At 33.3% G+C, this 26,974-nt stretch overlaps 1 protein-coding gene across 1 annotated transcript; it reads left to right on the forward strand.

Moving 5' to 3' along the window:
- The first annotated feature begins 1,938 nt into the window (after positions 1–1,938).
- LOC120331167 (uncharacterized) lies at positions 1,939–26,803 on the forward strand. The gene is made up of 18 exons (XM_039398211.2): positions 1,939–2,180; positions 3,551–3,759; positions 4,106–4,455; positions 5,294–5,453; positions 5,636–5,764; positions 9,631–9,793; positions 10,026–10,199; positions 11,136–11,252; positions 13,289–13,395; positions 13,942–14,050; positions 14,255–14,413; positions 16,169–16,276; positions 16,569–16,684; positions 17,968–18,115; positions 18,736–18,772; positions 22,593–22,754; positions 24,402–25,327; positions 25,647–26,803. The coding sequence occupies exons 1-18, from the start codon at positions 2,028–2,030 to the stop codon at positions 25,824–25,826; spliced, it is 3,507 nt and encodes a 1,168-aa protein (XP_039254145.2). The 5' UTR covers positions 1,939–2,027; the 3' UTR covers positions 25,827–26,803.
- The last annotated feature ends 171 nt before the right edge of the window (positions 26,804–26,974 follow it).

A 26,974-nucleotide genomic window follows, 5' to 3' on the forward strand; every position in this document is an offset into this window, starting at 1 on the left:
AGTTGTGTGCATTGGCGAAATAGCAGCCTGTGGAATAAATTTCCCATTATGGTACTCTCGGCACCCAATTAAATCTTCCTATTCGGACACAGCTTGCTTCGACTATTTGAACGTGCAAAATTGCTATACGTGTCTCCTGCAGAGTTGTACATCGATACCATATGCAGTAAACATTGTTATAGTATATAAAGGCTTATTCATTGTTGTGATCGAAACTCGCCAATTTCGCATATCTTCAACAACGCCTCCATGTTCTTGTAGCAGAGAACAATATTATTGTGCGCAGTGCCCACACGGGACTTTACACTTTGTTCTAGACTAGAAAGCTGTGTTACTGATTGGACATCACTGAAATGTTAAATGATACTTACTCTATTCGAAGTTAAGTACGAGGCACAGTAAGACAGGACTTAGATAGACGCATTATACCGTACTCAATTTGGAATTGTAGCTAGGTTGGTTTCGACTGTTTTACTATAAAGGCATATTAGTGTTATGTTTATACTATCATTTCGTATGTATACTAAAGTGGAGTCGTTAAAAAACGCAGTGACGTTTAGTTGTTTAGTGGCGTTCAGTTGTTAGTCGTTAGCAATGGATTAAATGTCTTCGGAAGTACAGAAATATGCGTGCGATATTAAAATATTGGAGGTAACGCACTCCTACTAGTAATGGAACTGATTAAAACGAAATTTCGACTTCTCCTATTCTGTGGCCGAACTAAGACTTTTATATTTACACTTTGCAACACCCGCAGAAATTTCCCACAAATAAAATTTATACTTGGCTCAGTATCATTATTCATTCGTATGAGACATGTATATGATACACTTGATCTGTTCGTTTATGCAAAGATAACACATGTATTGCCGCTTTAGCGTTCTGGGTTACTGTGCGCCGCTCACTTAACCAAACTTGGTTGTCCATATAACATATTTTTATTACAATTCATGGCATTTTGGGTGTCGAAGGCACACCCGATGGGAATTATCATTAGTCTGAAATAACTCCAGAGTTTTGGGTAATTTTATACTTTTGGTTCATTTTGCTAACCAATCTTATGATAAACGTCATTGTCTCGTGGGACGCTTGGCAAGTAACTAAAATTGCATATTGCTGATAGATATTGCGTTGTTTTTTATGTAAAATACCTTTCAGTGAGTCATCAAACTCGTGCTGTTATTGTTTTCGGTGGAATTCACGGTATAGAAAAGGTGTTTTCTTTTTTCGCCACCAACGGTTTTCCCTCTAAAACTTTACTGATGAAACTTCGTTCGTTTTGTATAGTAGATACTTTGGAGAGTCACGCGGGCTCCATTCATGGCTATTCGTGGGTCAAATTTAGGAGAAAGTTTACAACAGTCCAAAAAACAGTGACAAAGAGTGAGTACAGCAGCGTGGACCTATTCGACCATTGTACTTTGCGTACAATATTCGATATACAGTCAGAATTCCTCAAACCGGTTATCATTTTTATTTCCTGGACGGTAGTCAGTATCGCTACCCTAGTGCGGGTGGATCAAATGCATTAAAAAGCAGTGAAAGGATAGTTCGGACGAGTGAGTCGCATTGTTATTCATAATAAACCTGGTATGCACATCAGAACAGAATGATGTTCTCAAAGAACCCAGTGTCGTGAAAATTGAAAATTATTTTTGGAATACATTGTGTTGCAAGTTGGTTTTTAATCATAAATGCAACTTAGGCAGATGTACATATTAGTGAACTAACTCAGACTTGGGCAAAGTTAAGGCTGGACGTTTTGCATCTTAAAACACTAGAAAATGTGTATGTATCATAGTCAAGCATTTTTCAAACTGTTGTCATTCAGGTTTTGTTCTTATATAATACATGGCACCGTAGGTAACAATGGAAAAGATGTTACACAGATATAAAAACAATCCTCCCCTTAGGCATACTATGGATTTCGATGCGGGTTATGCGAGTTATTCTTTAACCGAATATTGCTTCACAATTTCGGTTACATTATACAGAACAATACTTTGCCACTCTTAGGTGGTGTTGAAATGGGACAGCAGAATAACTGCCTTCCATACAAAAGTAATTCTTATAATATTGAAAACGCTTCTTTGGAACGTACTTTTAAAAAAGAAATTATCATGACCACAAATATGAGAAGATACGGAAGACCTCGATTGAGAAGCGTCATGTCTGATACAGTGAGTATTAAACACGAGCTGCTGTTGCTTCAAATACACAAATCCTCAATACCGCACACTGTATTTGCGTTATATGTGGCCAGGGCAGAATTTTGCCCAATCAAGCATGAATAACACGCGTACAGCAGTTAATATAAACAACTGGTAGTGACTCTCACTTAGTAAAATATCAAAAAATTCAGTTTAGAATCTGAGCACAATTGGAATTACTGAGAAACTACGCTTTACATTATATTGCCTGGACTTCGGCATTGTATTCTAATTTAAATTGCATAATTTGTGCATCGTACTCAATTATTGTATTGTCAAGTATTGGTTGTTTGCTGTTGAAATAGCCGATTCATCAATCTTCCATGGCTTTTCAATTGCCCAAATTTAACAATATATTTTACATAAGCCAAACAACTTCATGGTATGTCCGCAACGAGTTTTTTTTTCTTGTATATGTGGTAAATATTACTCCTTAGACAGGAGAAGCCATTGGTAGGCAGTAAGTCACATTGTAATGGAAGGTATGAGATGTTGCACATGAACTTTGAACCCGGCGTTTTGAACGGCGATGATAGCCAAGAGTTTGTTCAAATTACCGTGGTAAATTATCCATTTTCTTTATTATGGCTTTAACTTTGATAGGCTATCAGGTACAGGTACATAGCTACAGGTTTGGCACACTTTTACTCTTGTCCACAAGTTGCTGCATTTTCGTTATCTTTTACTTCTAAAGAATCGGATCGTTTTTCTAAGTGTTGACAATTGAGTTATCGAACCGCCGTGCTAAGTGTTGGTAATCATGATTCAAAGTCTGTAAACTCTTGTGTATCAGAGTTTTAAGTGGTGACTGTCCCTAACCTAAACTGTAACTTGAGTTTATCTCACAGATATGATTATTCGATTACATATAAATCATTGGATCTAAAAATATTGATGATGATTTTCTTTCCATTGGTTTAAAATTGGCTCACCCTTCTATTAACTTTCATCCTCAGACATACTTTCTGATTCACGCTGGAGTTGGTACTTTTACAATTCCAATCGATAGTGCAGTGGGCCGGATGGTGTTTTGTCATAGCATACGTGTTATATGTCATCATAACAATGTTAACCCGGTCATAATGGTTCGCTTTTTTTATTATATATTCGATCAAATATGAGCTGTGAATAATTTGCACAGTAGATATAAGTCTTATCCGACACTCATGTTTGATCAAAGTTAGATTTATATATTAGGACAATTCCTAATGACGCTAAAATAGATGGTTCAGTTGTTCACTGCATTTGCATTTACAGCCTGTACATCGAAGCGACTATTATTACTCGTTTTTTGAGCTTGTTGGGGATATATATTTTCATCCTGTACTATGTTCGTTCAGGACCCAATCCACGAAGATTGCGTCGTTTTATCGAAGGAGTTTTCATATGTTAGAACACAAGACCATATAGACAAATCAACACCCCCCTCACAGCTTCCAAGACGGAACTCATTGGAAAGCTTACTAGCCAGCTGCGGTCACAAAAAAGCGTGTCGAAGAGCGTCAACTCAAGCTACATTTGAGGAGCATCCAAAGACTATCCCAAGAAGGTGAAATCTTATTGTCTATATTCAACATATATTTAAAATGAATGAAGTATTGAGTTTTACGTAAAATTGATATTGTTAACTGGATAATGGAGTATTATATCGAAGGAATGAATCTTCGAAGACTATTAACATCACATTGAAAAATTATTTACCGTAATGTATTTTATGCAATTTTTATCTGGTTTGTTATACTCTATCTATATACGAAAAGACCTCATCCCAAGGACGCTATTGTCCTCGGAATAGCAGGAATCTACCCCAGTCGCCTATTTTGTCCACTCTCAACTGATGGGAAAATTCGAATTTGTTTTCTTTAATTTTATTTTAAAATGGAATCATATTTCAGCCGTCGTGGATCTTTGCCGGTCTTTCCAAATAAGCAACGGAGTTTCCGATTGCTAAGTCGATTTCGTTTAAATCGATCTCGATTATCTTTTGACGAAATTGAACGACCGCAAGCAAACACTGAAAAAGAACGTAGAAGAAGTTCATCGCTTGGATTTATCGTCATGGCACACCATCGACTTCGGAGTGGAAGTTCTGGCCAACGTTCTCCCGTTTCTAAAAAAATCAGTGATACGAAAAGTCTATCTGCGTCCGAAGATGGAACTCCACAACAAAACTCGGATTACGATAGCAGTCTCCACCAACCAGCTTCAGTGGAATTTCTAGTTAAAAAATGCGCTTCCTATTTTGGTAAGTAAACGGTTAGAATATTTCTAATATTTATTTGTATTGATTACCACCAGCATAGTAAACCCGAACTATATTTCGTCCGTACAGTATTCACAATACGAGGGTAATTTTAATTCAAGTCGTCGTAATTTTGAAAGACAATTAAAGAATTCAAGTATGTTTTTGTACAAAGTGTAGCTATTTTGTCACGACTGGAGTATCGATAAATAATATTTTTGATACATGGAAGAACTCCATCAATAATCGTTCCAAAAAATATTTTACTGCATTACGAGTGTTTTTTGCATAAGATGAACCTAAAAAGTTCAAAATAGAAGCCCACACACATTCGAGTCATATTTTCAATTGCAATTGGGATTAAGATATAATGTTGCAATCTTCATCAAATGATTTTTGACTCACTTATGAGTTATGACTTAAGATATAGGTTAAGATATTATATTTATTTAATTGGATAATATGGATTTGTCATATGTGATGTATGCTATGCAAAGACTCACGTCAAACGAATTTTATTGCGTAATACACCACCATAAATCAATATGGCTTAAGACTTAAGTAACTTTCAATGGCCTATCGTAACTTTCCTCAAAGATGAGTTTTCTAACTTATGAGTGAATGCGCGTGACGTTGTTTTGAGCAAATATTCTTAAGAATCTGATCTTTAACTAATTTTTTTCTCTATTTTTGGAAATATATTTAAAAGGTTCGTTTAGTCACTGGTCCTTCCTTTCTTTCCATTTATACATAAGAGTGAATAAAAACATACCCAATTGGCCAATGAATGTTTATGCAAATAATTTAAAGAATTCATGATTTTCATGTTTCGTTTTCACAGATGAAAATGGCGAATGTGGGGATTCCGAATTTCCAAGAGTTCTTTTCCTCACTCATCCGTGGTTTATGACGTCAGAACAATTGGTAGTTCTCTTCTCACAATTGTTCGAAGACGAAAATACAACTGTGGAAATGAAAAGGCAGATTTTCTTTGCAATAAGGTATGCAAGGTATAGTTTTCCCGAATATTGGAAATGAAACCAAATTGATTCTACAGTTAAGCATATACATTCACTATAGGATTTCCAGTTTTCTAAAATCAGCATCCCATAATACAACGTCGATGTGTGTCCAGAGTAATAAATTTTATATTAAAAAAGTTTTTTTTTAATAAACATTTTAGGTACTGGATGAAGGAGTTTCCTCATGCGTTTGATCTTGACGCGGCTCTGGTTGAAGCCGTAAAAAATTTGCAATTTATGACAGCGAAAAACGAAGACGTCGACAGTTCACTCATTGACTTATCAAATAGGTAGGAATATAATAAATGATTTTATGTTTTTATTCGACATGAATTTGTCAGTTAAATGAATGGACGGTTAATTCCTGCGGATAAGCATTACCAAATCGTAGTTATTTCTTTCCAAATAAAGGACTGGCTTTGCATAAACTATATATACTATGTATACATGGTGGAAGCTGAAGCATAAGATATAATATTGAAAAACGACGGAGTTTTCAACATTTTTGTTTCGTAAATGTCTGCTTGGTTTATTATTTTCATTTCGTGTAGTAAATAAATCATGTTTCCTGACTCATCCGCATTTCTCAGAAAATTCAACCCGCATGTCATGAGATCAGGGTTGAAAGCTGTAATGATTTTGAACCAACGTGATTCCAATATAAAGTTCGAATCTTTCAATTTTCCAGAAAAAGCACAACATTGTGTTTAAAAATAATCTGTAAACCAACATGTATGTATCGTAGGACTTAACAGGGATTCGTAAATATAATTATGTAACTCTTACTTGCCCACATTCTCCAGAATGTCATAATCTATTGCATCATTGTCTTATATTAGACTGATTTGCCTACATGTATGTATGTATGTATACTGTTGGCGTTTGAGTTGCTCATTTTATTTTTGCCCAGCATATGCTAAATATTAACTTAGTGGCATGTTAAACCGTCTGCATAAGATTATACCTGAACCCGATCCGACACAGTGTTGAATCAACCACGTAAAAAAAAGATAAATAATCTTTCGAATGCGGTAAATTATTGTCTCCTAGTTCAGATTCGTGTCGGGAGAAAGTTGTGGTGTGACTGCATTATAAAAATATCACTGCTTCCCGTGACTATTTCCTTGTTTGCTATTGCGTAGTGGACATAAATAGCATTGAATCCATGTAGGATTGTCTGTTTTACCCCAATAAAATTTTTGAAAATCGGCTGAGCATTTTGACAGCGTTTTGATGGATCTTGGTTCTTGCTCTAGGACCGTAGAATTATTTCGACAGTCTTGTTTATCTACTTTACTGGTTGTGGATAGGAAACTTCTTATGCTTGTTCCATCATTGCCATGATGGCTTGGCAATTGTCTAAAAGTGAAAAACTGCGAAATCGGCTTTTACTTATATCAAAAACATGAAATTGGTATGGGTGGGTCATATTTGTGTGCTATGCACACAAGTTAAGTTACTATACATCAGTTAATAACTGTTCAATACAATATGGTTCTCGTTAATCCGAGGGTTTTGTTTAACCGGGCACGGAGTTATCTATTCTTGGCGAGGGAATATCGTATGAAATAAAAATTTCGGAAGCTTCACAGAATCCTCGTTTGAAATAATTGTGATTATTAGCTCAAGGGCGTGTCCTTGACTTATTCGTTTCATTCGCTGATAATCTGGCGGACGTAAACAAGGTGTGATAAAAATTTGCCATGTTTGTTCCAATTCAGATACCCACTAAAAATACTAAATTTATATATGCGCCGTGCTTAATTTGATAATAAACTTGATTAAAACCATTGAATGATGCATTTAACCAAACCTCTTTGAAGATTTTCGATAAAGTATTTTACGATGCAATCTTGATAGACGACATCTTATTGTTGTGATTGTGCTGTCTTTGATAAAAATGGAACGATATTCACATCAAAGTATCAGGTAAACACATTGTCAACGCCATGTCTCTTTTCGGCTGATTCCGGAAACAAAAAATATTTTACAAATGCATGTCTGGACTGGTATAAAGTATCACCATAAAATATGAAATGTAACAAACTTGATTATTGTTAATCGGCCTCTTTCTTTAATAAAACTTAGTACCATCCTGGAACAGATAGATACAAAATTACCATTTTCATTTATGCAAAAGGTTCTATTCTCAAACTTCCGTTAGGCCTGACTTATATATATATATAGCTTAAAACGAACTATTATTTTTTTGACGGGTTTGATTGTATACGAAATCACATAGATTTAAAAGTCCAATTCGTCTAGCAAAATGTCCTGAATGTAGAAATAACTTCTTGTACAATTATATCAATGACAAATATTTTGGTTCCAATGGTTTCATTTTAACGCTTCAAAGTACACGTTTCATTCTTCGATTATTACGCAAGAATGTGGCAATTTTGTACTATGCTTTGAAATAGCCACAGTCGGAAAACCATGATAAAGCATACTCTGATACTGATATCATATTTGGAATTCTTCGATTCATGCTAAATGCGAATCATTACAGGATGCAGCATTTTCATCCAAATATCAGTTGCGCATCGTCTTACATGCAAATAATTCGAACTATGATATTGTTTCAAAGAAATTTAAAAATACCCACGCAAGTTTCGATCTATCCATCATAAGAATCATAGCATGGAATGTGTGATATGCAAACGCATTCTCATGATTAAATGCAAGAATACTCAATGGTTTGATTTCAGGCACAATTTGAGAACGTTTACAAAGCCATGATATGAACCTTATATAAAGGAACAATTCAATTGAAATGCCCTCATATTACTTTATTTATATCTCAAATTTCGAGCGATTTTGGTTTTGATATTTACTAAGCGTGATACCCAAATTCAAGAGTAAAGTTAATCCTATTTACAATAGTTTTTTGAACATTGTATGTAGAGTGTCAGATTTGGATGAATTTATATATTCAAATGTTCCATTCTCTCATCTGGTTTGCATAAACTTATATTTATTCTGGAGTAATGTAAAATGAAAGCAGGCTACCTGTTGACAACAACATAAAAACCACATTCCAGACAGCCAGATGATGTAATTTTCATGTAATATATAAATATTTCTCAAGCAAAAATATGGAAAACCACAGTCGATGCAAACGGTGCCATCGGTGTAGTTACTTTTCATAACTTTTAATGGCATTTAGCTATCCAGCAGTAACCAAGTTTTGTTTTAATATTCGGCTATCGCTAGGCGGATGAACAAATGTTTGTAACCCTTGTGAATGTGGGTTGTTTTAACCTTTACATATCGAATTATTGATCTAGTTTAAAATAAATAATTACTTTTCCATGCAAAATCCCAGCTTTGATCATTTTATTTCTTCAAAAATAAAGTCTTTTGTAATGCCCTGAATCACGAATAGAACGATAATTCGCACATATGTCCATATTTAGTAATAATGGAGGACGAAAGTATCAGATTTCTAAATCAAAATAAAATTACTGTTATCAATTTGAACGTAAACATATTTACTCTGAAAAAAACATTTTGAAAACTCTCATCCCTCGCGTATAAGCGTATCCAGTCTTTGCGTAAAGAGTTCACGAGTCCAAAGAGTTGACAGAGTGTTATGACGCCATCTTATGCACATTCCAATTTTTTTTATTAGTCATTAATAGTTTGACGTAATACTATTATTCAGCATGTTAAAGTAATGTGAACCCAATTGATACTTTCCTTTAAAACATAATTTAAGCAACTAAAGACAATGGGACTAAATATATGATCGTCGTATAAGCTTGATCAATATTGCCTGCGTTTTGGAAATTTAAAATTAGCATTGACATTGACGTATTAAAACAATATCAATTTAAGTGTTCTCAATAACTTGTCATCATATTTTTTTGTCATTTTTATTGTCTTGTAAAGCCTGGCCAGGTCACACTCTTGCACAATTTTGCTCAGTCAATGTCCTTAAAACAGAAATTTTCTCTATTTTCGATATTGAAATGAACTTTTCAGCACACATTCAATTTCGGATTCAGTTAGAACGACATTTTTCAAACATTTTATATTCTGATCATGATTTATTTGTATTTCTACTCAAAATTACCTATTTATTGTACAAGAAGTTTTGGGATGTACTCAAATGCCCTAGCTGTTATTGAAAATCTATAAACAATTTGCTTTTCAGGGGAAATTATAAATGGATGAGAACAGATCGTCTTTCAGTGCGACCACCACAAGGTGCCGGTAGGAAAAGGAGAAAAGTTTCTCTCGTATTTCATCACTTAGAACCAGAAGAACTCGCAATACATATGTCATATTTGGAATTTAAATGTTTTAGAAGACTTACGGTAGGCTGTTTTTTTAGTTGTGAATTACTAATTCAGTACATAGCCAGATTTGTTTATACCTTACACTCAGTGATAAAGGACTGTTGTTGAAGAACTCTTGTTTTCCGACCTTGTTTCCCGTAATACCCGATATTTAGATGCTTTATCAATGTACAGGGTCATATCGAAATAGATTTATTAATTATTAGTCATATGTTGATAAATAAACCTATTTTCCATTCTTTGTTTTTAGTTTGAAGATTTTCACAAATATGCCATCCGCGCAACAATCAAAAACAATGCTAAGTTAGAACGGGCTGTTTTCTTGTTCAACAACATCACGCTATGGGTACAATGCATGGTATTGGGCCAACATACACCACAAGAAAGAGCATCAGTCATCACCAAATACATAAAAATATCTCAGGTAATTTAAATTCAGGTATTATACCATGTTATTCAAGTTGTATTTTTGTAGATTTCAAAAGTAATTTCAAAATTGTAACTTAGGTGTGTTTTTGGTCAATTTGGAGACATTTTTGAATCAAACAAAGTTTTGGTATGGTCAGTAACTTCGAATGCGCAGTCCATCTCAGGCCCATGCACAAACATTGATGATTAAGAAATTGCACTGTTATCGTTTTTACCATTAGATAGATATAGGAGATCTATTGTTATGTTATTATCTGCCGGATGTCTTTACAGAATTATAAAAAATTGCAATTATTTGGATGGGCATACCTTGAAATGGTTAAATTGGGTGTCCACTCCTATTTACACTTATTTATTATACTCTCTTTCATTTTGGGACAAAAATCTTTCAAAGAGGAAATAAATACTGACAGAGGTCATTCACAATTTGACCTCAAAATTCTCCGACGATTTTCACCTCAAATTTAATTTGGTTGAGAGGGTTGGCGAAATAGTCGTCTGAAATATTTCCTATGGTATATTTATATCTACTGAAAGCCTAGCCATAACTCCGTAAATATTCTGGAATGAGTAGAAAAAACGAGTGTATTGGATTGGCATTACAATTTTGTACTGTACATTGATGGCAGAAAATAGTACATGTTAATTTGAAACCCCATATAAATATTACATACCAAAAAATCAACTCGATAATAAATAAAAATAATACGTTTTTTCTCAGCTAAAAAAAAGTTGTACAGTTTGAACACTTAGCTTTTGCACCCGTGTGTTTTATAAAAATCTGTTAATATATAAATACCAATGAGGATATTTTCCTATGTACTGTACTCTTTGTTTTTGTGAATATATAGTATGTGAATGATGTGATGTTGCAAAAACTCAATATCCCCTTTATAAACTCACGCTTATTATTTGTCATTATTTATTCCAGAAACTTCGGGAGATGCGAAATTATAATACTTTAATGGCTGTTGTCGGTGGATTAAGACACACAGCGATCGCCAGATTGAAGAAAACTATGTCGGCCCTACCAAAAGACTCAATAAAGGTAAATTGTCTGTGTTTTTAGATTGAAGAATCCATCGCACATGTAAAATATTATCAATTTGATATTCAAGGTGGCGTCAAAAATAATTTAGTGTAGTTAGTTACCGCGGCGTGGTCGCACGTTCAACTTAAATATGTTTGGCATCGCGGATTAAAGTTTTCGGAGTTAAAGTCCCGGTTAAATTCACACCTCCACCACCTCACTGCCGGTGTAGATAAACCAGACTTTTAAATATGGTTTCTAACTCTGTGTTTCTTTACCTTTTTTCCTCCGTGTGCCATTTTTGTTCCGCAAAAAGTTTGTGGCCCATTGGATTTTCAATATAAGGGAAAAACTACAAAATACAATTCCACCTGCAAAAGGACACGAATTCACTTTAATAATTAGCATGAAAATTGCCACCCTGTAGCAAAACACAGCATCATCAATCCTTGCTACTACCATATAATTCAACTAAATTTTTTAACAACTCTAGCAACTTTTAAAATATTTGTTGCCCATCTGAAAATGACTGACTGGTCGAGAACCGGTGACCTAACTCCTTGTATTGCCTGACTGAAAAAGAATATGTGAATCATTTTTTAAACAAACATTTTTCTCGCTTTTATTTCAAGTAATAAAAACTATAGTGATTTATCAATTTTCTGTATAATTTTAAATGGAATTATTCATGACGCAAAATATAATATTTTTTGTCTTTCCTTAGTTCAAGCACGCCTTCGTAAATATCAAATGTAGTTATTTTTAGTACCGGCGAAGGCCAAAATTAAGGTATTACGAAAACTTTGCTGTCGGCTAAAATATTTTTTCGTCATTTGAGTGATGATTCTTAGTTTCTAAATATATATATTTTTTATGTAAATATATAAACTATATACAAGGCCTCCATAGTAAATTATCAAAAAATGAAACTTGTTGAAAATAGAATTTAAAACCTCGTTCCTATTTTTATATTGGTGCAATGGTGTCAACTGATACCTACACTTGGGCTTGGCTACCAAACTGTACTAAGAAAAATTACATAATCATATTGAAATCGAAATATACTTTTGTTGAGAGCTAAATTTGAACTATATCGAGGTTTCGTGTTGATTTTAATACTTTATATTACATACATTTTTAACAATTTATGATATGTGATCCTATTGGGTAATACTGTTTGTGATTACTCCAGAAACAATGTATTTGTATATTATTTGTAGTTGTCATTATTTACAGTCGAAATTTTCAAGTAATTACTAATTTCCTCCGATATTACCTAGGGCAGTTTTATTTACGGTGTAATAAGAATGAGACGCGATTTTGCTATTGGAATTCACCTCACTTAAACACTTCTACTAATTTATTCTTAGTTTTGGCGTTGTAAGTACTATTTTTAAACTTTTTTAGTTTTACAGAATAAATTGATGACACTAGTCATGTTTTTTGGAATAGGAAAATTTGAAATTTTATTTCGATTCTGTCCTCGTGCGGAAATTTTCGTTCCTAATGAAATAAAATACCCAATTATGGCTTTTAAAAATTGTTTCAATAAAAATCACATCACCTTGTAATTGTTTTATGATGAAACAATACTAAACAATGATTTGTATACTAATAATAGAATCTGGTAGTGTGGAACTGTATGGGGATCGAGAGCTTCAGAGAATATACTGGAGAATATACCCATTTTTATAAATAAAATTGTATAAAAACGAATAGACTAGTTTTTTCCAACATGTTCGGAGTTTTCATCAGTATCAATGACGACTGTGGAAAGTCTTGATTGTACCAAAAACATGAAACATGTACGTAGAAATCAGAAATTTTTTCATGAATACTGGAGAACTTGAATATAAATTCGTATCTTAAATAATACACAGATAGTTCGTCAATGTGTAATTATTACGTTAACTCATACGCGAAGAGTCGATAACCTTCCAAATATTGCTATTCAATTTCGTTTTTATATTGTTTGTCTATCCTTATTTGAATTGATATTGCATTCGTCTTGCATAAAAATATCTTTTATTTATCGTTTCTTAAACTCATTACAGGCTTTGGATGAATTGGTAGAATTACTGGATTCGAAAAGTAATTATGTAGCTTATCGGCGAGATTATGCTCAGCAACAAGAAGGAAATACATTCAAAATTCCCATCATGTATGTACACTTATATCATAGGCAAAATATGTATATCAAAAATATAGATCGTTTAAAACATGTAAATATCCCGGATCCGGTAGTTTTGACATCCCTAGCCCATTGACTTCATTGTTCTTCGTGTTGTTTTACTGTAGTTTAGATGGATTGAAATAGTTTTTGAAGCATTCAATCCAGGACTTGCTTTTTTTCAATACACTGAACTCAGCATTGATAATATGTTCAATGACTTTCAAATTTGTTGCTTCACTCATTTTTCAAATTTAAATTTGGCTTTTAATTACTTGACGGTTGCCAGTTATTGAAGAATCCATTTTTCCTTAGAGCGTTGGCATTACAAGTTGAAAATATCCGAATTAAACCCAATGCCCGCCACGTTACCCATTGAGTACTAAGATCAGTAGGCAATGTCGTACCGGAAAGATTTTTTTTTTTTAAAATAGCTCTTCTTGTATTAATGGTATCTTGTTCGTATTGAAAGTGGTTGAAATGCCGTTTCAAAAGTTAATTTTATTTTATAAAACCAACGTGTATTTATCTTTACAGTGGTATTCATATGAAGGATATCATTGGCCTACATACAGCATTGCCAGATCGAGTCGGCGATAATTTAATAAACGTAAAAAAGATGCTTTCTATTGGATCCACATTTCAGGTATGTGTTATATATTTGTTGGTGCTACAGGTTGGAGACCACCACTAGCTTAATATTCGGACTAACTGCGACATACCGCTAAAAAAAGTTTTTTTGAAATTCGGTTGGAATGTGCGTTAGCACTTATATCCTGTTTACGAAATTAGTGTATATTAACTGCAATTATCGAGTATTTTAAAACACATTATTTTTCTTTAAATACAGGAAATGTTAAATCTGCAACGTTCTCCATTTCCATTCGAAGTTAATAAAGATTTAGTAAATACATTGAGAGTATCTCTATATCTTTATTATACGGAAGAAGAAATTTACTCGCTATCATTACAACGGGAACCTCGCGACATGAAAAATAGCGTCTCCAGTGTAAGTGTCTTACTATTTTAAAAGTTTTGCAACCTACTATATTCTAACTATTGGGCTATTGCACTTATAAATAATTGTATTTTTAGTCAAATTACTAATTATTGATTTTTGTTTTGAATTTAAAATATCCTTGATTTACAAAATAGTTTTTTCAAAAATAAATCCGTTTTTCTATTTTCTTGCTTTCGCTAATGATTTGCTTCGTTACGTGCGTACGGGTGGTAAACTATTGAGCAGGTCGCCGTTCAACAATTATTTGTCCGTATATTAAAAAATGCCATTTTTTGTGCTATATTTAATATTTATTTTTTATAACAAACTCCCAACTGACGTCAAAAATTCATTCATTATTTTTTTTTGGGAGAATGTAATTAAATAAATAAAAATTCGATTGAAATAGACGATTATTTGTAGTATGCATTTGATTTGATTTGTTTTATGTAGTATTGCTTCAAAAACCAGACCTGCCGTGTTTTTGGCATGTAATGACCCAATTCAAATGGAATTGGTACCATATGTTCATTCGACATCATTTAAAAATCATAACATTTTTAATCCAAGTCATAAAGTATAAAAATAATTTATAACATGAGGTATTTATTTAAACTTCCTTAAAATTACCAATTTAATTCCCTAGTACTTAACACAATCATTTTCTGCCATTTACTAGTTAATTAATTCTAATATTACCCTTGCTAAATAATATATATTTAATTAATTCTAATATTACCCTTGCTAAATAATATATATACAACAAACGATGCGAGCTTCTACAGATCACGACCAACCCATCTCGAAAATTCATTTGCCTATAATTTGGGTTATACTTACAATTGTTAATGCAGCATTTGTTATCGTAATATGATCGCACATGCGACGCACAAGATAGTTTTGCATATAATAGTATAAAAGGGAAAGTTATTTATGCATAAGGCTCCAAAATCCAGCTTCACAGTCTTATCTTACATTATCGTAATGGGGTAGGGAAATTCGGCTAGCATAACTCATTTTCTCATCAGCTTCAGGGTAAACATGTCGCTTGAAATAAGATTCTGGGTAACATTGTTGCGTAACTTTTCGTTGGCCAAGCTTGTCCCCACATTAAAATGCGCTAAATGGGTAAGAGTTACTTTAATTAATATGAACGACTCCAAAAACATGTTTTAACACGGATATAAACACATCACGTAGAGACGTGCCATGTTTTATATATACTCTTGTCTAGTATATACAAATCCATTGCTATTATATTAATATGACAAGGAAGAAATACAAAGTACGTAGAGGCAAGACTCCTCCATTAACGGCATTGTTCGTTGAGCACAGACCCACTCAAGGTACAAATCCATAAAACAAGCAGAATTTGGCTAAAACTTCTGACTGGGGGGCGTTCAGAGGAAACTCTGGAAAGTAATATCTTTGTAACAAGATACAATTCAATTTGATTGAATATGATGAAAGATTCAAACCTTTATAAAACAAAATTCTTATTGTGTTCAAAACAACAGTGAAACGAACCAAGTGTTGCCTAAAATGCAAAATTTTTCTGTGTTTAAAAGATACTACTGTTGCCCACTAGCTTCACTGCCGTATACCTTTTAGTGGTAAAAACTTCGAAATAATCTCATATTTCTTCATTTTTTCACAGTTTGAAAAAACGTTAAGGGTGCAATATTTTCCGTATTCCGTTACTTCCTCTCGTTAATTAAACTAGTTTTTGGTATTAAAATAAATTTTTCATCATTTTTTATTCAGGCAAATTCACCGTCAAAAATGAACAACATGGTTTTTGCTGAATTTACAAGGTTCACATGTCAGCTTGATAACGACACTGTCAAACAACACGTAACAGCCATGGTAGAGGTGTGTATTTCAAATTAAATTTTTTGTGCTTAATCTACAATTAAATTGCAATAATTAAATAATTTACGGAATGTTCGTATTCACAATAGAATCGAGAATAAGACCAAAATTTCATTTGCAAAAATTTCACAAAATTTGTAATATTGATAATTTTATAACCAAAACGTCATCAACAATTCCGTATTATTCTATAAAAAGTATAAATATTTCGGACTAGTTACTTTTTTCACAATTATCTAAAAAATGCTCAAAACTCTAGATTTGTGAATTAATACAATATTTTTATTTTCAGTCGGTTTTCAAAGCTTACGACCACGATAATGACGGATTCATATCTGAAGAAGAATTCAATAGTTTTACCGATAATTTTCCAATGATGGAATCATTTTCTGCGATGGACGTCGACAGGTACGAGCTTTGCCGCATAAAATTTGACACAAAAACTAAAATCTTTAAACAAAATAATCCTCAAATATTTAAAATGAAAGTATACGAATCTTTGCTAACTAACACATTGAAAATCTGTAAGAAGAAAATTTTTTTTTTGGATTGAATAAATACTTTGTGTCATTTGCGCGAATATCTCGACCAAAATTTACCGGAAATACAACATCAGTTTTTGATTACAATCAATAACCATATACTCAAGCAATATTCAAATTGCTACGAAAGCAGTCAATCGCGCAAATGATCAATATCGCGCTAATGGTCAACACGTCACACTGAATGTCAAGTGCTGTAGGACGCAACATTATGGTAGAGATTTTACACTATAAGAAATATAGAAAAATAGAAGTGATAGCTATATTGGGTCGAAATTGCATAATTTTTTATCTTGATTATTCCACTTTCGACTAGGTGATGAGAAAATCTGATCTGTCAAATCGGAACGGCGAAAAAGCGTTCTTTAAAGTTTCCGCTTCGTAATTTTCAAGAACCCTCTTTTAAATTTAGAAACTGATTCAATTACAAATAAACATCAAGAAAACTAGGCAAAAGTTTATAGACATTTGCGTGCTAATTTAAATTCCAGAGTCACGCAGCGCATTAGCGCATGCGTAGACACGCAATTACGTACCCCAAAATAGCGAGTCTTGATCCCTGACACGTCGTGATACTTAGCGAAGGAAAATAAACTTTCACTTTTAGTAGTGCTTCTTATTTTATATTCCGATAGATAAGCGATTTGAAAAATTTCCATCTTGTGTCTTCGTCTTGAGGGAATTTAAAGGATAAAAGAGGCTTAAATAACGAGATAGCTGTATCAGGATTTTCGCCTTTTGACCCCTACCGTCAAATTTAGTGTACCCTTCAATTACACAACAGACAACAACAAACCGATACAAAAATATCGGTATTTTTGCGAGGCGTGGTCTTCAAAACTAACACTGGAACGCGCACCTATGTATTAATGATTTGTATAGGCCACTTCCTACCTCACTTTTTAACATCCGTGAATTGATAGTAAATGTGCAACTAAATACCTTGTATTTTTGTGTTGTGAACGATTTCACAATTTTTCAACTAAACGTTGAGATCTACTTTTATAATGCAGTGAAACCTTGCTTCACATTCATAGCTTGATATGTTCTATTGCATGATGGAGACCCATATCCCATCCCATTGAACAATTCACAAAACAAATGCTTATGAAATTTTTGATAATTGAATTTTTTTTCTTATATATTCAGAGACGGACTTATTAGTCGATCAGAAATGTGTGATTACTTCATGAAAGCAAGCGCCGTTCGAAGAAACGATTTTTGTCAAAATTTCACCCACGAATTCACGGAAAGTACTTATTTTCACCCAACGTTTTGTGAAGAATGTGAAAAATTGGTGAGAATCTTAATTCATTGTTTTAATTTATAGAAAAGAAAATAGACTTTGTACATAGTTAAAAATAGAGATGTACATGTAGTCGTAATCGCCATCGACCCCGCACGTTATTGATTGCGGATTTATGGCAGCTGCAAAAGATGTGCGCTGCCAATAAAGTGCAGTGTTAAACGAAAAGCCTTTATATTCTCCTAATGATTTCAAATATATATTCTATTACAAATGGGCATTGATTGTTTTTAAATTCATATCTGTTATTCTAGATTAGAATCTAGACAGAACAATGAAAGATGTTTATTTTAATCCAGTAAGAAGTAGGGATGGATATATGGTGCCAATCGCCATTTGAGTGTTCTTTTCCGTATTCGGCTACCATTTGACAACTGATTAATTTTGAGGGTAGCCACACGAGGGTTGCATATTACGTACGACGAAAAATGGTATTCATCTAAACATAGACATGGCTAGGAAAATTATATCTAGACGAGGTGGTCTTTTTACATCTCATTCCTGCTATGCAGAATATGATTTGTTCCATAACCTGTCACAAGCAATATGTTGTACACATTCTACGGTCTAATAGAAATCCTAAATTAAAATTCACTTTTTTATATTTTCAGTTATGGGGTCTTGTAAAGCAAGGATGGAAATGCAAAGGTCAGTATAATGCTTTTGTGAATTCGTATTGAATTGAATTTTTTCTACTTTTGCCAACTCATTCGAATTTTGAATACAGAATTATATTAATTGATGGACATATATTCAGTTATTGAACAAGTTTACGTTTCTCTGATAGATTCTTGAGGCTTAGCTGTTTTCCAATATTGACAGTTGGGATATTCGTAAATTTTCAAAATTCACAATTACGTTGTTTTTCAGTATTAATCTTTGTGTTTTTTTAATAATAGTTCCTCCATTAAAATACTTTTATCCTAAATTGACACGATCATTTTGACGGTTGAATTTCGGACTTGGATTCCCGTCAATCAAATTGAGCTATTTATACACATCATGATTAAACTATAAATATATAAATGTATTTTGTTGATTTTGGAATCTATCCTAATTGGTTTTGCTATTGTTTGCACGCAAACCTGTAATTGTATTAAATCCTAAATAATATACATTTGCATGCGTTCTGATTATATTATACTGTTAAAATTAAGGTAATATTTACTAGTTTACATTGTGTTTATGCTATGTGAGGACCGATATCAACTCGTATTTAGTGGTGTGAAATGTTTGCTAGTATTGGAAAATTTTTAGACTAATTTTATCTTTTCCTGTTTCATGTCCTCATTACTCCGAAATATCAGTTAAAATAGCGTATTTTCTCAGTTGTCTAATAACCAATCATGGTCTATAGAATCCCCTTTTAGGTTAAAAAACAAATAGACAAAATAGCAAATTGCGAGAAAAAATATTTTAGCGAATACGTGTTCCGACTATTACAGTTACTGTTATAACGCTAGGATGACTAATGACACTAATACAGCAATTATGATGGCTAGTACGAGTTCCCCAACGTTAGTTAGTCTATTTGTCAGAATATGGTTCGAATGGTATTTTGTTGTATGACGAATTCAGCATAATATTATTGAATAATTCTGTCGAAATCGGTATGCACCAAGTGTATAATTCATTCGCTTCGAATAAGGCACTATTCAAGCGATAAGCTGATCTATTCGTATAAACCCTATTAGTTGTATAGTTTGAAATAGACTCATTCTGAATAAAATAGGGTGGCGAAAATAGATAAGCTTTGGAGGCCTATTTAAACTCATGTGCCATATAGTTCAGGCCAAAGTTACGCCATTTGTAATGAAGTAAAGAACAATAGATACAGCATGTAAATTCCCCTCACAGATAAAATAGCAGTATTGCAAATAGCACCGAAAACGCTTAGTTTATCATTTTCATTGTGTGATTATATTTGATACATTTTAACGCAATACAACAATAAAAATATGAATAGTATTTGGAGAAATATTTTCTATATTGTCTGACAAAACATGTTAGCGAAACAAATATTGTTTGCAAAAAAATACGGGGAATTCAATCCAATTTATGATATGCGGCAATGCCAATCATTTGGCTTTTTTGTTGGAGTCTCAACGTTTGATTTAGACTTTTTATATTTATTTATTTTAGGTAACAAAATTGTAATTTACCGGGTGATTAGACTAGTTATATTTTATTATAAAAAAATGTTGCTCTTACGACATCAAATATAAGTTATAACTGTTAACATTATTAAATCGATTTGTCTGTATAATTAAAATCAGGAACGTTTCAAAATATTATTAACGTCGGAATATTAGTAGATCTGACTTATTTTTTAAAGATTAGTAATAGCAAAAGTTTGTATTATTGGGAAACCACGTATAAGTTCATTACGTCTGGCTCATACATGTTTAAGCTTGGTTAAAATATTTGCAAAGTTGACGTTTAGTACATGGGATTTTTTGTACTTTGACTCTGTCGCGTCAAATGTTGGTGTTTTCCCAGTTATCAACAGGTCATTAGTGAGTGATGTCTATGTCTAGTATCAATAGAAAAATAATAGTATGGAAATTCGTCAACTTACCGTAGTTTAGAAAGTGAATGGCGTATCTGACTACGCCGTTCTTTTTAAAAACAATCCGATCTGATGTCTTTGCATATTTACGGTTAGGATAAGACAAGTTAGAAAAAGGTAGGAGTATTCTAATCTAACACAGCTTATTCCAATCTAACCTAAAAAAAAAGTAAAAATAGCAGATCATAAAATGAGTAGTGAGAAAATAACATAATAGTACATTTAGCCTTAGGTCTCTTGTTTTTTGGAGTAGTAATTTAGTTGGTAATGAAGCGAACCTGGGTTTATTCAGAGGATCGTTACAGCGATTTAACCGCCAATATTTTTGAGTGTATGATATGGTTTCATTATCCGGTAGTCCCATAGCGCGTGGTACCAGGTTAGGGTTAGGCCATAATTTTATTCTCTTTTTCCTTATTTTAGCTCTATTACGAGTTCGGAGAATGTTTGTGTTAGCCAAGTGAATATACCTTCTGCCCATAGGTTTCAATCCCGTTACACAACTTGATTTAAAGTAGACGAACAAAATTAGTTACCTCCACATCGGTACACACACTTCTGGAACGTCCATTATTCATCCTTCCATATTTATTAGGTAATGCACATTTGTCGGATTGTCAAATAAGCTATACAACTTTCATTTTATTTCATCTGGTAAGCGAGTTAGTGTAAAATGTTGACATAGCTAGATGAGGACATCGTGTTCGCACTTTGTTGTTTATCTCACACTACATGTAATTCCACTCATAAATCTGTACTGAGCTAAAAAACTTTTCAGTTTTTTTTCACATTTCATTTGCATACTTATAAGACTGGTTATATTGGACAATCTTCGAACATGTAACCCCAAAAATTGTTACTAATATTGTTTGTAGTATTCCGACGGAAAATGTAATACCTACATATATATATAATCTTGTTAGCACAGAAATGAGTAAAATTATGCGGATTCGTGGCTTATCAACATTTTAATTTAGAATTTAATGAAACGAATTCCAATATATTTGTCCAATTAGAAATATCGCTTACATGAATTTATGATATTTAGTATTCAAGCTTGATACGTTTATAAGTTGCTGTATTAATGCGCAAAATATCCACACCCCAAGCTTAAACAAGTACTTATTCAAACAGACTAAGCATATTTGGAGAAACAAATGAAATATACGTGCGTATGTGACGTCACATGAGTCCAATTTAAAAGTATAACGATCATAACGAACCGAGACCAGACTACAATAAGGATGTTTATTATCGCTAGGTTAATTGTGTCTTTCGGTTTAGTAAGAGCGTGTTAGATAGTCTATGCACTGGTTTTACGCAAATGACCTTAGCATACAGGCCGAATGATGTCGTAAATAATTTTGCTTGTTAAACTTTTCTCGCCCTCTGCGTGTGTGTCCCCATGGATGGTTTAACTAAGAGATTTGAATCAGGGTATATTGATAGAAAAGAAAGTTTAGACGCGAAGAGACGATCCTACTTTGAAGATAGATAGTTTATTTTGAAAACTCCATAATACACACAAATTAAAAATGTAGAATTCTGGAGAGCAAACCTTTAAAAAAATTTATAACATGAAAAATATCATGTGTCATCATGACAGAGCGCTAATAAATTACTTGCAGCTTGCAGGCGACCACATTACAGAGAAGTTTTATTGAATTGTTTATTAAAGCAGGGAGTACGCCAACGAAATATAATATGAACTTCAGTAACTTTGGCCAAGATTGGTTTATATTCGTTTAATCATGATCATGTATAATTTTTTTTCCTTGCATTTGTCTTTTTTTCGATGTAGTTACAAATTTGAATATGGATTTTCAGTATTAATATATCAGATATTAAAATAGGCCATTTTTATTGAATGTATCATATATGCCTTTTTCTCTCACACAGGTTGTGGTATAAATTGTCATAAGCATTGTAAAGACCGTATAGTTCAAGAATGCCGTCCTAAGCAGCAGCAACACTCAAATAATAGTGAACTCCCTGTAAAACGTAACGGCAGAAGAGACAAATCGTCTGTATCGTCAGAGTCGGACCTTTCAGCTAACGGAGGTAAGCCTGGATATTTTAAAACTATGAGACTCATATAATAAATTTATATTAGAAATTACACACCAAAACAGGGACACGTATTCCAACATAATCAATCAAATAGCATCAATCTATTTGTATAATTATTGATATTAAAACTAATTAAAGATCTGTGAGTGTGTACAGTGGACTGACTATCTTGCGTTTTCTAAACTCAACCGAAATTATATACTGTGGCATTGACCACCTATTTAGCGGTACTTTGTTGAGAAAACACTGCTTTGTTGGGGGGACAGATGTAACAATATTAATAAATTACGACACAATGAAAACATAGACATAATCGATAATTTAAATTAGGTAATATTACTGATGCATTACTTGTACCACAATAAGCCTAAACGACCTTAATTGGTTGCGATTAAGTAATAAAAATTGAACTAAAATTTATCGTTTTTCATGTGTTGCCCGCGTGGTTTTGTCGCCATGGGTTTTCATTTAAAGCACATATGAGGTTTATTATCAACAACAAATTGTTAACTTGAATTTAACAAATTATTTTTTATATAGTATGACGACATCATATGTATCTTTTTCGTTAACATTATTAATATTGATATAGTGTATCATATTACTATTGATTACACCATGTCTTTTTATCAGTCCATGTAGTTGCATTTTATTTTGCCTGTTACATTTCAACCAGTGTATGTTAGTTGTTATATAGTTTGGAATCAAGAGTTCTAATCTTAAAGCTTTCACGAACAGTCAGTCTACAACTGAACGACTCGGTTATAATTTCGCGATAGTGCTATTCCCAATACATCGCTTCTACTATCCTACGCATTCAGTTTCAGTTTCGTTGGATCTTTGCTCCATTATCAACGTTGCATTGTTTCTACTTACTACAAAAATTTCCAATTCCCATAGTATGCCAATTCAACGAATTATTATGGCGTTCAACGGTGCTTTTATCTGTTTCAGCGCTCACTCACACAAAATTTTGAGAATAAGAATGACCATCGACCTTCATGTGCTTGTGGTACCTTGTGAAAGTTACGATTGAATGCGAGCAAACTTATTTGACATTACCAATATAAGTAGTGATATGGTTATCGTGCAAGAGTATAATATTAATAAATATAAACATTCCGGTACAGATGGTCAATCTTTACCGAAATAACGCGCACGTATTACTGTCAAAATGGTGTTTATATTTTACAATTATTACCGGGAACTTCTTCGTGTTAATTCCATTTGATTAGGATTGATTCCCGGTAGTAACTTCTCTCTAGTCATAACGTATAAATATCTACCAAATTCACAGCTTTTTCCATTAGATAGCATTATTATAATGACCTGTTTTGTGTTCCCGCAGTTCCTAGTTAGACTATTTTATTCTATATAGAGATTGTCCGAAATTATACTTGGAATTTTAGTTCATAAAAGTGAAGTGACGCACTTCCTTGTGTGGACGTATAGTACGTTTCGTGTGGTACAAGTCTGAACGATGAATGTTGTTCTGGGTTTGGGTTTCAGATATAAGAATGTCAGTAGCGCTGACGCAAATTTCTTTCGGGCACTGATTGAAAATTGTGTCTAGTGATATTTATGCCAATGGTATCCACTTTAAAAACCAACAATTTATGAAATTTTTTGTTATTTCAGATACTATTACCATACTTTCCAACACTACTACAATTTCCGCAGACGACGAAGCATTTGACAGTCCAGGGGAACTTGTATCAACATATCAATCGTCTCCGTCAACCATGCGTCGTTCTACGTCCCTTGCGTCGGCCGACGTCACGTCACGTAATCTTTTGCGTCAAATACAACATTCCAAGACCCCACCTCCCGTGCGTAAAAGTTCATCAGCTGATTCAGGTGGACGAAGCGGCAGGCGGTCACTGATGCAAAAAATCATTCCAAAACTCAACTCGCATAAATCAAGATCGGTTATAGACGCAACAACACAAACACCACCACAGTCCCCTTCTAGGGTCGATGTACAACTAACCGGTACTGTGATGAAATCGTTTCTATATCCCGCTACATCTAGCCCAAGACATATTGTCGTTAACGGCAATTTACCTAACGGCAGATTGGGCAGTACTGGCGAAGACATTGACGAAATCCCCCTAACTCACGTGCATCAAACTGCGAACAACAATCACGCCATCAATCGCGTGACGACACACCAGGTCAATGACCTCACTAAATCGACGAACGATCTCAATATAAAAGATGAAAGAAAAATGCCTTCTCGGCAATACTCAATAGAACCATTAAACATTTCAGCCATTCACGAAGTGGTATCGCCAACAGAAAACACCCCGGTGAACCAGAATCCCGGTTACAGTGTATTCGCAAGAAGAGACAGCGGTCTAAGTGGTTGTTCCTCATTTACCTTTTCCGATCGGTCGTTCCCGGCCACGCCAATTCTGTTGTCAGAATTGCAGACACAACACGGTTCCTTACATCCACCTCTATTGGGCAAAAATCTAAGCAACAGTGCAACTGCTTTCAAGTTTCCGTCAAATTTTGTGGACGAGGAGAATGCGGCTAAAAATTCACTCATTCGTGACAATGACGTAAGTTTTTATCATATTGCATTGAAAATTGATATAGTCACCAAACCTGGTGGTTTATAGTGGTTCTAATTGGCCCATGTGGGTCAGTTAATGGTATTTGTTGTTTCCGAGTCCGTAATTCCGATTTTCAAGTATGTAGGACGATTTTGCGTTCGAATCCACGGTAGTCTAGCGATCATCCCACGACATATAAAAGATAAGTTGTTAAACCAAAAATGGGTAGTTTAGACCAAAATATAGTTACCTTTTAAATGTAATTCACTTTTATATTAGATGAGCCATTGAAAAAATAATAGTAATCGTAAAATTTCTTTTTCAGGCCGTCACACACTTAGTTCAAGAAAACGCTCGACTATGTGAAGCAAATGCTGTTTTGCAAGGTCAATTAGAAGAGATGAAGAATTATGTTAAAATATTAGAAGATAAATTAAAACAATCGGGTATTTCTCTGTCTGATAATGACAGGAAAGAATTATTTAAAAAGCAACCAACTACGTAATTTAACTGTAGCGAAAAGTTTTATTGAATCGCTGTAGCAAAATGGGAAAATTCAAATGAAGCCAGTATCCTGAAGTTTGTATTTGGACTGCGTGTGACTGAATCGATTGGAAAACTCATAACTTCCACGTCAAAAGAAACTTTATTCGGCATGGTGAAGCAAAGTTTAATAATGAACTCCACGACAATTATTTTCTTAAAATATTTATGTCTATTTTGTACAAAAATTCAAATTCAACATGTGCGTTTTCTGTCCAGTTATTATGAGATATATCTTTTCTCTGTCATTTTGTTCTTTTTTATATAAAAAATAATATTGCAGCAAAAGTCTGTTCTTGCCTGTTTATGAGCTGAGATTTTTCGTCCGTACTTCTTTTTTTTTAAGTATATTTACAATGTTGATAAAAAAATGGCGCCTTTTCTTTTTCTTTAGAAGTTTAAATTTTTGACAATGCTTGCGATTTCAATATCATCACCAATAATGGTTTCGTCAGAATCCTATCTATAGCGCATAGTCCTAAAAGGTGTAGAGCTTTTAATAAAATGAACAAATTTTGTAGGGTATATTCGATTCGAAATATTGATAATCAGGCTTTCAGTGGAACTTGAATTTGCAATCTGCAAACATTGGCTGTTCGTGAAGATTTGTCGTACTATTTTTTTTGATAAAAATTATCTTTTGATACAAATTAGGTAATTTTCTTATTTCAAATTCATTTATTGAATTCATCTAGTTTCATTTTTGCAAAACTATCAATTTTTTCATTTGGAATTCAAAAAACATGTTTGTTCTGTAAAAAACTAAAAAATAATATATAAATTCAAAGATATATTTTCCCGAAATTGTCTTTTAAAGAAATTTATATCTTTTTTCGTTTATCTTTATAAGCTTGGGCTCCTGTCCGTGTCTATGTCGTTTCAGCATTACTGATCAAGATGATACTTTTGAAGTGTCGTTAATAAATGATATTAAAAATATATTGTTGCCAATGGTTATAAGTTGAGGAGTAAGAGATTTTGCTTTGCCTGGTATTTCGATGTCTCGATCTTCTATTCTGAGCAACGATATTTAGATGATAAGCTATCTATGCAATAATATGTTTTATTAATATGTTTATCGCGGTCAACGGATTCTTGAGCACATATTAC

Source organism: Styela clava, chromosome 6, assembly GCF_964204865.1.
Source record: "Styela clava chromosome 6, kaStyClav1.hap1.2, whole genome shotgun sequence".
Classification (NCBI taxonomy): Eukaryota; Metazoa; Chordata; class Ascidiacea; order Stolidobranchia; family Styelidae; genus Styela; species Styela clava.

What these genes read in the sequence shown, in the direction of transcription:
- LOC120331167 (XM_039398211.2), top strand. Translation starts at nt 2,028, where the DNA reads ATGGGACAGCAGAATAACTGCCTTCCATACAAAAGTAATTCTTATAAT. An exon ending in TGAAAAATAGCGTCTCCAGT is followed by an intron (nt 14,414 to 16,168) that starts GTAAGTGTCTTA and finishes TTTTTTATTCAG; the next exon opens with GCAAATTCACCGTCAAAAAT. An exon ending in GTGAAGAATGTGAAAAATTG is followed by an intron (nt 18,116 to 18,735) that starts GTGAGAATCTTA and finishes TTATATTTTCAG; the next exon opens with TTATGGGGTCTTGTAAAGCA.